The 13,842-nt window shown below is 38.2% G+C and overlaps 3 protein-coding genes across 3 annotated transcripts; 1 reads left to right on the top strand and 2 right to left on the bottom strand.

The window, feature by feature from the left end:
• The first annotated feature begins 736 nt into the window (after positions 1-736).
• On the top strand, positions 737-2,114 carry LOC131786442 (dynein light chain Tctex-type 5). Its single transcript, XM_059103506.2, has one exon. The coding sequence runs from the start codon at positions 865-867 to the stop codon at positions 1,516-1,518; it is 654 nt and encodes a 217-aa protein (XP_058959489.1). The 5' UTR covers positions 737-864; the 3' UTR covers positions 1,519-2,114.
• An 876-nt stretch (positions 2,115-2,990) lies between these two features.
• On the bottom strand, positions 2,991-3,680 carry LOC131786417 (dynein light chain Tctex-type 5-like). Its single transcript, XM_059103474.2, has one exon. The coding sequence runs from the start codon at positions 3,678-3,680 to the stop codon at positions 2,991-2,993; it is 690 nt and encodes a 229-aa protein (XP_058959457.1).
• Positions 3,681-9,403: 5,723 nt separating this feature from the next.
• On the bottom strand, positions 9,404-12,271 carry LOC131786426 (ELAV-like protein 1-B). Its single transcript, XM_059103485.2, has one exon. The coding sequence runs from the start codon at positions 12,202-12,204 to the stop codon at positions 11,191-11,193; it is 1,014 nt and encodes a 337-aa protein (XP_058959468.2). The 5' UTR covers positions 12,205-12,271; the 3' UTR covers positions 9,404-11,190.
• Between the last annotated feature and the right edge of the window lie 1,571 nt (positions 12,272-13,842).

The following is a 13,842-nucleotide window of genomic DNA, read 5'->3' as shown; positions in this document are numbered from 1 at the left end:
TTACAAGTAACTAGATAAAAAGAGGAAACATCTCATGAATTATTGAAAAACTGGAACTCGTGAATTATTGAAATGCTGGAATTCATGAGACGTGTACGAGTTGTTTACTGTCATGACGCAGAAGAGTTAAACTCTAAACTAGAGAAAAGTAAACTTGATGGGAAGAAGGGGATTCGACCCCTTAGTGCGCCTCAAACGACTCAGTTACTCCGTCTCCAAATTCATTTTCGTATTCTCCTTCCTAGCCAGGCCAATTTTGTTCTCGGTACGTTAGATGTTCGTTAAATTAATTTGGTTGAACGAAGGCACGCCTGCTCTTGTGTATGTTAAATTCATTGTAATACAGTAACAAGCTCGGTTCAGTTTATGTCAATACCTCTTTCATTGGCTGACGAATGACAGCCTTGTTTTGAAACAAAAACCCACCTGCTCAGCCGGAGCTCTTTTGTGACCGGTATTGCCGTGTCTACGAGTTCCAAAACAGAGAAAGAATTTGCATAACACACCGCAAAACGAAAGGAAACTAATCTAAGTTTTAAACAGCTTGCAGTGCTCCCTTTGTCTAGACTAAACTAATCGGTAGAAGAAAAATCCCAAGGTTGCAATCGGTGGACAATTTGCAATTACATCTGTTGACCTATTAGCATGTATTTACGTAGTTTTTGTTCACAGATTCGCCGCAAGCTACTCGTCTCATTATTAAACCCCATGTAAATTTAATATCACTAGACATCGCTATAACAACGTTGCGTCTCCCAGAAACATTCATGTTTGGTTTACGTGGCTATTAGCAGTGTTTTCTCCGGGAAGTTGTTATTAACACGTCGAAAGTTGCATGTTCGTCTGTCGTTTAAAGAAGCGGACATGAGTGGTGAAGTTGCGGCACATTCAAGAAACTCCTCACTTGGGGGAGGGCCATCAATGATAGGAATGATAAGGGCCAGGAAACTCGCCGTAAAAATTAAAAAGCGAGCCCAGTTTTTAGTAGCTGATAGAACACGACGGGAAAACGCGGGAAGGACAGCTGTCATTCACTGGGATTTCCCAAGAAATTTCCGCCGTGATGAGCCGACAACGAGACTAAACGTTCCAAGTGGCAGATCCCCACCGTCTTCGCGTTCTCCCAGTGTATCGTCACGTTATGGTTACACACACCCAAGTCAAACGCCAAAAAACAGTTACCGACTAGAACCGGTTAGCCGTTTCTCCGAGCCAAAAGTCAAAGAAGTTATCGAAGACGTGTTAGATCAAAATCTTCACGGCCAAACCTATGAGGCAGTATTTTGTAAGGAAATGACCAAAAAACTGTCTGATACAATAAAACAACGAGTCAAGATCCTAGGATTTTCACGGTACAAGTTTATTTGTATTGTACACATGGGACAGGTTCATAACCAAGGAATGCGAATCGGCAGTCGATGTCTTTGGGATCAGAAATTTGACAATGTCGCTGAGGGATACTTTAGGAATGGCGACCTATTTGCAGTTGCTACGGTTTTCGGTGTGTACTGTGAGTAACTCGTAACTTATTATACTGAAGTTTGGAAGCGCCCGGGTGCAAACTAAAAATATTTCATTGTTATTCCTCATCGCTCTCGTCTAAACATACTTCTGAAAACAACTTTTCTATCTGAGTCTGGCAGGTATCTTATTATAAAAGCATCGATAGAGGGCGAGATTCGAAATTCGTGTTCTGAATGCAAATTTGCAAGCGAGTCGATTTGAATACAATACTTGGAAACACAATAACGAATATTCAAACAACAATAACTTACAAACAGTTATTATGCCATTGAAACAATGACTTAAAATACCTCCTCGAGATTTTAGCTTTCCTGTTGTGGACGAAGAAAAAGAAGTTTGTTATCAGCTGGTTTAATCCGTCACGCGATCAGAAATAGTTCTTAGCAGGCTGACGAATTGAAATGTATGAATAGTATCAACTTCGTCGGACAGACGAGAGGCTTGCAAAATAAACGCGCAAGTTATTCACTGACACCATAGTTAGCTGTTAATAGATTGTCTCTGAAAAGCTAGTTCACGCATACAGATTTTCATATCATGTATAGTAAATAAAAGCGTCATGTTTGAGTCTCCTACACATTTTATTTAAATAGTTTTGAGTATTTTCTTGGTAAACGTAGTTTAAAATTCTACCATTTATGTCATTTCACTCTTAAACACAGCTTTGGCTCGCTCTGAAATTATTTATTTACTTTTTTAAAATTTTTTCATTTCATTATTTTTTTTAATCGTGTTTCAATTCTATTTTTGGCTTTGACATCCTCTCTTTTCTCCCTTTAAATTATCATAGGGCTGGATTCCATTTATTATGTATGTGAAAAATGGTGAATTGTTTTAAAACAGCACGCAAACAAAGCGACCAAAGCACTAGTTCAAGACATCCCTTTTGGGTTAAAAAAAACAGCACTCAAAAATGAAAAGAATCATTAAGAATTTGTGATTGAATTTAGTAGATTATTCCAATTAATTTAAACCCCACGTGTTAGCACAAGATGATGTTGTCGAATCGTAACTCGATCGACTTCATGTAGCTGACATAATAAGTACCCGATAGGTTGTTCCGTTTAGCTCTCTGGGACAAATTTACCGCAGAATTTCATTTCAATTTCTACATTTTATCATGATAAAACAATCTAATATAACGCAGGCCCTAATTGGCTAATTTCAGGGAACCATTCCCCGTACTTGTGAAACAGATCTGAAGAAGTTTGTGCCCGGCAAACAAAATGAGCCAAACACAACTTCTAAAATCGCATCTAAAATAGCAAAGTTTGCCATAGATTGGAAGGCATTAACTTGAATCTTTAGACAAGACAAGGAGACGATTTAGCGCACTGATGATAGCTTTTTAACTGAAAAAACGAAAATAAACACCAATCATTTTTAAGCTCATTCACAAGGAATGATGAAGTTTTCAGGTAATTGGCATTTAAGGTTAAACGCTACTGAACCAGTTCAAGATGAATTCATTCCACAAAAACAGCGAATACTGAAGCTTCCGCGAAAAGATGATCATTTCTAAAAGTGTCTCGGGCAAAGTTATCAAAATGGGCATTCCACAAGCATCTACTGGTGATATGAATACCTTGGCCTAACTGCTGACCAATCCATACCACACATACAAACTTATATCTCTCCAAAGGCTCCTCGGCTTTTATCTTCCTTTTAATTTCCTCGCTAATCTCCACTGACCATCTCTTGCTGTCATCAGCAGTGTACATCTTACTTTTTAAATGTTCTTCCAACACATTGTGAATGATAACACGAGCCTTTCCACTCAAGAACAAGTCATCAGGTTCCATTTTGTATGTGTTTTCCCTCAATAATCTCTCTCCGTAAAAGGCCGACATGGTGTCGTCAACAGAATTAGCTGGAGCTGGAGCAGTGGTTGCAAATTTTACCGATTGCGTTTCTGACTGATTGTGAACCAAGACAGAATTGACTCGAGTAGGTTTTCGTGTCTGTGGGAAAGCTCGGTTTGCCAGTAAAACAGTGCGCGCTACTGAAGCAAATTTACCCTTAGCTCTATCTTGTTCACTGGTTTCCTTCAGCTCGTTGCTAGGTTCCGTGAATGTTCTTTCGTCCGAAGTCAAAAAGAAAGTGGCCTTTTTCCGAGGATTCTTCGTTGTCAAAGAGTTCTTTTTTACGTTCTCCATCATGACAGAAATGAAGGGTGGATCAACCAGTTCATTGTGTATTCTGGGCCAAGTTTGATGTTCGAATATCAACTACCTGTTTGTTGGATTTGTACTCTGTAAACTATTCTTAAGAAAAAGATTCTTTGGGAATTTAAGTGGCTTCAATTAGATCCCAAGAGAGCTGTATAGAAAAGAAGTTGAATGTGCGACGCATATGTTTTAAAAAGCCTGAATGTAAGCTAAACACAAAACAACAAACAAGTTGTTATGTGCACTGGTGTTATTTACCAACAGAATAGAGATTAGAATTGATTGATGTGTTCCATACATGAAAGACACCGAACACTTGTGAATAACGCGTAATAGGTCGTTTTTTGCAGAACTACACTTGAATTGGGATCTGAGATAAACAGAAATGTTGCTGTTTAAAAACAAGACAACATTCAAAGGTCATCCGAAGGTCTGAGGTTCGATTCCTCATGTGGACTCAGAATTTTTTCTTTGTCCCACGCTCGTGACAAGACGAAAAACATCTTTCTTAATTCTTCACCGAGCTCAAAACTTACCATCTCTACTATTTCTATCTAAAGACAATAATTCCTATCATACCCTATAACGTTACCTACATTCATCGGTGTATGGTGATCTCTAAAAAAAAACGTCATCGTGCTCTCAAACCTCCATGACTCTTTTACCTAGTGCAACACTGAGGAACAATTTCTACCCCTGGTTAATCTGCAAAAACGCAGAACAAATGCACGACAGTTTATATTAAGTGAGTGATCTTCGCAGTAATGAACACTACTTAAGCAGTAGTTAACATAAATCCTTAAAAAACCATTTCATGCCTGTACGTCAGTAGATATTGGTGAGCCTTCCTTCACACCTCTCTAAAACATGTCGTAAGACTTTGGGCCACAGCCTGCAGAAAAGGAGTATTTTTTTTTTTTGCGTTTTTCATGCGAATGGAGGCTTGGCGCTCGCCTCTGTCCGGTAGAAAAACTCATCGAAAAACTGCATATTCTGCAGTTACTTTGGCCAAGAATTCCTGACAAGTTGTATAGGCTACGAACGCGATAGAGGACTCAGTTCTCCCAGCCCTCGAGTGTTTAGGTGACACTGCAAACACTGTGTTTTTTCCAACACACCTGCCATTTGATGAGAGCACACGTAGTATCTAAATGTTACTTTATAACGCTGAAAAAAACACCTTTAGCCTCCGAAACCCTAATTTCCTTTCTAGTCTCCACCTTTTTCTCTTCCTATTGGTACAACATCGGTGGAAACAGTATATCATTGAGACAGATGGCCTGAGGAAAGATCAACTCCTTCGTCGATCGGTCTGTAATGACCTCTAAGGATTCCGTCAGCAAGCCACAAACTTCTTGCTTATTCGAAAGTATGCTTTAGCGGAAAACAGGCTGTGAGTATTTGTTTGATACACATTGAGATTTTCAATAAACTTTTCGCCAAACATCGAGTCCCTGAGCGTATTGTGATGACAAAAAAGAACTTAAAATGAAACTCCAGAGATCTTTTCTGTGCAAAGTTTGTTACATCAAGGTCCATTATCGCGACAACTCCCCCCCCCCCCTCCACTCCATGGTCAACTGTGGATTTGACATTCAATCAGGACATTCAACCGAACAAAATTACGAGAGTGGGACAGTAGAGGGCAGTTCAAAAATCTGGCAATGAATTTAAATCTGGTTCTGATATGCAACCTGATAAAAAGAAATTTAAACTAATCAGAAAACTTGAGACATTTTGTGGTTTTCTAAATGGAAGGTTCTTTTCAAATACTGTATTTTATTTACGATTATTGTACATTAATAGAACCTGCTTCATCGTATTCATTTCCTGTTCCTCCCGTTCCTTAATCAACACTCCTTTCTGTTCACGTCACTGACTGGTGATTTACCCACTCACCAGTAATTTGCATTTTCCTTTAAAAATTCTCTGTAAACAAGAAAAACTATCTAACATATTTTAAAACTTGCCTTGAATTTAATGACTTGAAAGATTTATTCTGTTTTCTTTTTATTTCGTTTTACTTAATTCTAGACATATTTTAACTTGCTATATACAAGAGAGCGTAAAGCGACCAGAATGAAGACGTCAACTGACTCTTGCTTGTTAAGGGATAAATTTACATTTCTTTCTTGTTAACTTTTAGATTTCCGACAAAAGGAAATGATATGCTGATATGCTTGACTGTGTTCATGTACAAGAAAATTTTGCATTGAAGAAGTTAGGTAAAAAAAGCGATAATTTATTTCTAAATTTCTCTGTTTTCATTAAAAATGAACACGTCAGTGGGTTTTGGAAGTCACTTCAACTTGTACACTATAATACACATTATTGGTTATTAAGATGTTTCCGTCTATCAGTAGTGTGCGCGACTCAAAAACTCGAACCATCGAACCGAATCAGCAACGATCACATATCATAAATTCTAGTTCCTAGCTCTGTCTTCGATGTAGGCTCCCAGAGATTAAAAGTTTCGTGTGGCATAAGTAGCAAACACTGTTCCAACTGCAAACAGTGATTCATTTCTGAACCACGCAGATGCAAAACTGTCATATTCAGGTTTCCATACCTTATGTGAAGCTTTTTCTATCCCGGTATCGTTTGCCTGACCAATCAAAACAACCACGTTAAAATAGGCAAATTGGTGTTGAATGGTTCGAAGTTTTTGCTTAATAATCTGACTCAAAGCATCACATCGTGCGTCGCTATCCCATGCTGTGTAACAAACACCTTGCAAGTTCGTTCTGAGGACTTCTTCAATCGTGTCTTGTATCTGTAGATCTTGAAGTTTGCAAGCTGGTTGAAGAATGAGTAATTCGGTTTTTCGTAGATCGTCTAGCGGATAAAGCGAGGGAGATAGCCGAGAAACGTCGGAGTTTTCAAAAGTGCGCTTTCTCATCATTTCTGTGGTTGTTATTCGGATTGAGTGTTCTTCGAAGTCACCAATGGAGGTAAATTCGGTTGTCAGTAGAATGAAAGCTTCCCGTCCTAATGAATACAGCTTAATTAGCTTCAAAACAGTGACGGAAACTGCTTCTAGTGGCCAACACTGGCGTCTGCGATGATAAAAGGACAAAAAAGTGATAGCCTTTTTTTAGGGCCCAAAGCAAATGTTCTCCCTCGAAAGCCAAATAACAATAATGTTTGATTGCAAGCGAGCTCGCTGATAATTAACCAGGCTTTCAGCTCTTAGAGCCTTGATGAAGTAATTATGCCAAAACCTATTGGCTTAAACTCCATTTTCTCTTTAATCAATAACCTTGGTGTTTATCAAATGAATCTCCTTTGAATGTAAAAATTTGGAACAAACCGTTGAAATAAGGACAAAACTAGTGTGGAAAATCATAAAAAGGGTTGAAAATTATAAATGGGGTAAGTAAGATTAATGGCAACAGATTTAAAGATAGGACTCCGCTTTCGCAAATCCACTCATCAGCGACAGCAAAAAATAATCTTTCCCCGGTAAATGAAACTGTGAATAGGCTTTGTTTGCCTCGGAAGCCCTCATTAACCGTTCTCTTTCACATTTCTAAACCAATTCATCATGACAAAATAGAGCTTAATGACGAGAGAATTAAGTTGGCTGGGCTTTGTCTTGCCGAAGGCCGTAATTACGTCAGGTTAATAGATAAGTCCCTCGGCAAACGTGCAACATTGTGAATGTTTTAGGAAATTAATTCCTTAGGCAAACATGTTGGCAATTACAGCGATTGTATGTTTATGTTTTCACATGTAGGAGAATAGAAGTTAATTAAAGGTGCTATGTGCCTTCGCTTTGGGGTGACTGTCAATCGGGGAAAATATACTCATCAGCCACTACACAAGAAAAACTCCGCCGTTAGATGATACAGATATTTCCAAACATTATTCTCTTTTTTTAGATGACCGGAATTTCTTCAAACTGTTTGGGGTAGCAATGAGGAGGGTCAACGAGCTCAAAGCGCGGTGCGGTTGTTCCAGTCACAGTAGAACAGAGCTTCCGACATTTTGCCAACAATGTTTTTAATCAGGTCGACGCATTAATTAAGGCCGTTGGCAAGTAACTGTACCACTTCTTAAAGCATTTGATCGTTAAAGTAGAAAATTACAACAAATGCTTTTTACCGTCTAACAAAGGAGGGGTCAATTTATATGACGCCTGCTCAAATTAACAAGACGATCTAACACAATCGGTCAAGAAACATGGTCCTGAGATTAAAAGATGCCGGGAAATATTCTTTTTTCTTTCGTTAAAATAAATTTTTAAGAAACCGGACAAATCTCGTAAAGGAGATAACTCAACCACGACGATTGTTATATTCTTGGGGATGAAATTGCTGATCTGCCTTATTCCGAAGCTCGTGGGGAATTTTAGTGTCATTTTAACTCATTTACTTTTTGTGTCCATTGGGTTTTTTCATTCTTATATTTTTCTATCGAGCCCTGATATTGATCTCATTTTTAATGAGTGGCAATGGAGGCTAATCAACATTGCTAAAATGATAATTAAAAAGCAAACATATAATTCGGAAGCAAAATCAAATTATTTTCTACCTTTTACTGGTTTGTAGAATTTGTCTCCGAAACATATATTTCCGAGGCTAAACTGGAAAACATTGATCTCCTTGCTCCCGCAGCAATGATTTATCATGAATTCTGGCCTAGTTCAGCCAAGATCTAAACGTGAGATGTTCTTCAAAATCAGGTGCAAACCTGATTCAAAGATGGAGCCTAATACCCCACGTAGTTGGCAAAGAGATTGTCAATGGCTTGAAATACGCTCAAAAGAAACAAACTATTGAAATGATCGACGAACCCTGGTCAATATTGCAGTTTACGAAACTAACAATTTAGCGGCTAGTTTAGGGTAACTTGACGTTTCAAAGTACAAATAAAATAAACTGGTTTGAAAATAAGAATTTGCAACGATTAGAGGTGAACAGCTCAACAGGAAGTATTATAAATATTATATGGACACCGTCAGTGCAAGGTTTAATGCCAATCTTGAGTGGGAGGTCAAGTTGTCACTGTTTTGCCAATGCACTAGATTTCTGATTTTGGTTTGTTCTACGTGCGTTTGTTAGGAGCGTGACAAGCACAGGCTTTTAAAGATGGTTAAAAATGAAATAATTTATCTCCTACGAACTATGTCCCAGCTCCCAATTATCTTCCAAAGCTGAGCCGAGGGAGGTCTAAGTACAAGACCAGTTAATTACATAAAGATGATGAAAAAAATTGGGGAGAAATTTCAATTCTTTGACTTCATAACCCACATCAAACCAACTAATGAAGTTCCAGTGGTGTTTTTGAAAGTTTCCTCTGAGCAACAATAAATCACCTCATTCTTATTTTTAAACCATAGTGCATTGTGATAATAGCCAACACCAGAATGATTAGAGTACTTGACTGACTGCCATTCTTAGGTTGAAAACCATTAATTTAGATAAAGTTTTGTTTGTAAGAATCACAGCTGTTATTATCAGTAAGTGCACATATCTCTATCAAAATCCAATGCTTCAATAAGGTAATACTTTAAAATAATAGTCTGAGTACAATCAGTTTTGGTTGCTGCTTAGGTAGGCAGGTTTTTGTACATAGAAGCTGTAGTGCTATCAGCTACAAGCTGGCCTGAAACTCAGACTGCAAGAATGAGACACTGGTCATGTAGTATTTATTCATAGACAGTAGTAAAAGTTTCTCTCCATTTTGACAGCATAATGATACACAGAAAATGGTACAAAAAAAGATTCTGGAAAACAACCCATGTCAAAATCATGGCTACATCCAGAACTGTCTCTTCTTTATTGCTAATATTGTCAAAGCAGAATAAAGGATATAACTATAGTCCCAAGCTTCAAACATATCTCATTTGGTGACTTAAATACCTCTTTCTCTTCCAAAAACAAAAATAGTGGCTCCTGGGTTACAATACAACATCACAACCACTCTAACAAGAGACACAAATGGATAGAGCTGTTGAGGCAAATGGAAGGTGGATGGAAAAGACTCCCAACCCCTTTAGATGCTAAGGAGAGACAGATATACCTTCACCAATATCCTGCATGTGGCAAAAAATGACAGACACAGAAATGTGATCAAGAGCCAATGACTAGATTACACTGATCATGTCTATCATTTTCTCAACACTATAATGACAAAGAAGATGCTGTTTGTGAAATCGAAGCAGGCACACCAACAGGACTCCTGGATACGCATCTGTTGCTGAATGACTCCATTGAACAAGAAGACCGAGTGAGAGCTGGTTTTGAGGTAATGATGGAACAATTCAACAATGCCACTCCTGCAACAAAATTACTTGTTGGAGGAACATACTGAAACTATATTGAACAAAAAAATAGTTCACTTTACACCCAAACATTTGTCTTCTCCATACTGTTCCCTATGCATTTCCTGAGGTGCCACTGACAAGGAGAATTTGTTTTGCAATCAAGAGCTTCTAAATAGTTAGTGATCATTTCCTTTGTTCTTGTGACCTTAAAGTCTGATTCACACTAGCTCATCAAGAAGATTGTGCTTCGTGAAATTCATCAATCATAATGAGGAATATCCTCAACGTGCTAAAAAATACAGGAATTTGAATTTTTTAACATTTGTAACTTTTTTTAATGATAAGGGATAATTTATTGGTCAACAGGGTTTCATGTCATTGAATGTTCATTCTGAGTGGGACATTAGATTTGTAACTACCAATTACACTGGGGGGAGGGGGGAGAAGGCTCTCATATAGAGCTGACTGGTGAGATTGTTAATAAGAGTAGTTAGAGGTTATCTGTATTTACAAATGGTAGATGATAATTGTTGTCTTAAAATATGATTTCCAAATAAACAAACCCTCAAATAAACTCCAAGTTAGAAACCTTAAGGGCCAGTTATTTACATGAGGTATAATCCAAACCACTGTTTTACACAAGTTGGGGGCCTTGCATATTCTCTATGAGAAGGTTGTTTTCTTTGAAAAATGTCCTTCCACTTATAACTTTGAGCCCTCTTAACACTGTTCACAAAAATGAATGTGCAGACAAAAGATTCAGCTTTATACATGATAGTTTAAAATGCAGTTTTGTTAAACAACAGCTAAACTTTGTTTAAATTACCGGCCCTAAAAGTTTAATATATGCTGCCATATTTCATCAATAAAAAAATAAGTTTTAAGAGGCCCATCAACTGCCAGCCAGCATGACAGGGCTGATCATAAAAAATTGTGAAAATAGCCCTCTTATGTATGCATATGCATCCTGTTGGTTTTAGTGTGGGCTGATTTTCACTGCTAAAGCCCAGTCCCATCTGGCAATTGAAGCACATACAGGTGCTCAGGCACTTGTAAAAAAAAAGGCCATGATAGTGCTTATGCACTGGTGAGGACTGTGCTTTCAAGGCACCAAATCACCGAGCTAGCTCTCCATATTTTAACTCTGGATACCAATATCTACAACAATAACACAAATACATGCTCTGCTCGTATTCACGTTCACATTAATTGCTCATGGTGTAAAACAGTTCAAGGTTTGCATTTTTTAAAAGACACTTGAAGATGTGTATTATGTTGTTGAACGAAGTATCCATTTAAGTTCGTAACTGCTCGTAAGGCCTCATCGTACCTTATCATATTGACAAAGGCATATCCGGTGCCCTTCTTGACAGACACCGAAAAAATGGCTCCGTGTGGGGAAAAAAGTTTGTAGAGCAACAATTCATTGGCGATGTCCTCCTCTGAAATCGGCAAACCATATACGAATATGCAGTGACAATTGTTTTTAGAATTTTGATGTGCAGGACTCTGATGATTTTGATTGTTCGTTTGATTTGTGAAATAGTTTGAAGAATTACGAACGGCTCCTAGTGGAGAGAACCGATTGTTTGTCGTCCCATGATGAATGGGACCGACTCCTCCGAGATTCAGTTCTGGTCTTAAAACTTCGTTCGCAGGTAACATTGAGACAGACTGTAACTGGGCTGAAGAAATACCTTTGGGAGGGTTTGCAAACTTCACAGCAAGGGTAGAGCCAGGTGCCACGGTGACACCATTCAGTGCATCAATGGCTGCCTGGGCTTCTGCCCTTTTGTCATAGCGAATAAATCCTACACCACGACTTTCACCGCTTTCTAACAACAAAATTTTCGAAGAAATGATTGTTCCATAAACAGCAAACCACGTTTTTAGGTCGCTCTCACCGATAGCTTTAGGTAATCCACTGATGTACAAGTTCGCATTTTTAATCTCCTCTGAAGATGGCCGGGCATAACTTACTCTTATTTTCTTGTTGTCAAGTTGATGTCCGTCAAACATTTCTATGGCTCTCGCCGCTTCAGCCTCAGTGTTGTAGTTCACAAAAGCATAGCCAAGGCTAACTCCGTTAGTCTTGTCCCTCATGAGTTTACAACCTATAATCTTTCCACAAGTAATGAACATGTTCTGCAAATAAGCTTCCGTTATATGAGGTGGGATATAGTTCACGATTACATTTTTCTTTTCTTTCGCGTCGACGATTCCGTTTGTAGGGATTTCCGTCATTCTAAAGAGAAGAAATGCCAAGTACCTGAACGTAGATCTTCGAACATTCACAGTTCTCAACCATACATTCGACTCTCCGCGCACATGCTTGTACCCGGTCCTAACCGGTCGATATAACAGGTATGCAAAGCGTACAAGAGGGCTAGTCAAAATTCTGTGATAATGCGCAGATCTATTCGAAGCTACAACACTCACACCTCCCCTCCTTCTGTAACCCCCTAGGAAGTCGAACTTTAGAGGATTGGTTCTTAATGAAATATTTGCGACGCAATAAATGAAGAAATCCTGATTACAAGACAAGAAGGAATAATTAAATAACTAAAGGAAGGTGATCAATATGCTGCTGCTCTCACAGCTGTAGCCTCGGTGTTGTAGTTCACAAAAGCATCGCCAAGGTTAACTCAATTAGTCTTGTCCCTCTTGAGTTTACAATCCCTAATCTTTCTGCAAGTACTGAACACATTTTTTTGCAGAAAAACTTCCCCTATATGAGTTGGGATATGGCTCTTGATTATAATTTTCTTCTCCTTTCCGATGGCGACTACGTTCAAAGGGTTGTCCGTCATTTTTGGGAGGCAAAACACCAACGACCTACCACCAAATATCCCAGAAGATTCAGTGGCCTGTTGGTTATCTGTTGGCCAATAGACCTCTTTTGCTTTGCTTCTTTCACATTTCCTCTCATTTTCATGTAAATGTATGCATAATTTGCAAAAGATGAAAGAAACAGTTCTCTAGACTATCATCACACAACCTGTGTAGCTAAAGAGGTACCTGACTCTCTGTCCCAACCACCCGATAGAGCAGGCATGTAACACGTGAATTTACTTTTTTTTCTTTTTTATTGGTATTTTCTGTTGTAAAGTAGGTTTATTTTAGTTATACTGATGTTTCACCTTTGACAACTTAAGGTCCCATTTTCTTTATTTTTTTCTTAATGGCAATCATGATCAATTTGGGGCTTTGTTTGCACATTATAGCTACTCATGGTTATCAATGATTACCCACTCCATTGTTGTTTCTCTTTAGTGTGAAATATTACAAAAGCAGATAGCATTATAAGGGCAGACATCATTGTATTTTGATTACAGCATACTTGGATTATGTTTTTATTGTTTAATATGTTGTTTGTTTTGTTAGTTTGTTTAGTTGTCATTTCTTTTTTTTCCTTAGGTCTTCCCTAACTAGCCCTTCAGCTACTTAAAGACCCCTCCTCCAAGTTCACAATAGTTTCAATCCCTTATTTTCTCACACTCACCCTCTCACTCCCCCCCCCAACTCATCTGATAAATGATGAAAAGCTCCCTTTTCCTGTTAAAAGCTTCACAGAATAGCACCAGTTGGTTTTCAAGCCTTTTTTGGTTTATTATCTCAATTTGGCAGTGAAGACATTTAACCATTTAAAGTGGATATTAATTAAATTATTATGTACCAGTTATTAGGTGTGCCTAAAAAGAACAACAAAGGAATAAATTATTACCTATAAATGATTGACTCTTCATCACAAATGAAAGCAATAAGGACTAGAATCTCATTTAGTGTTAGGAATCTTGCACATTTTCTTTGACATTATCAGTTATTTTATGCAACAACCTTGTGGCTGATGAGTCCTTCAGCCTTTCTAGATCTGACTTTACA

The sequence above is a fragment of the Pocillopora verrucosa genome, chromosome 12 (assembly GCF_036669915.1).
Source record: "Pocillopora verrucosa isolate sample1 chromosome 12, ASM3666991v2, whole genome shotgun sequence".
Lineage (NCBI taxonomy): Eukaryota > Metazoa > Cnidaria > Anthozoa > Scleractinia > Pocilloporidae > Pocillopora > Pocillopora verrucosa.
The sequence above is the reverse complement of the archived record's forward strand: the minus strand, read 5'-3'. Positions and strand labels throughout refer to the sequence as shown.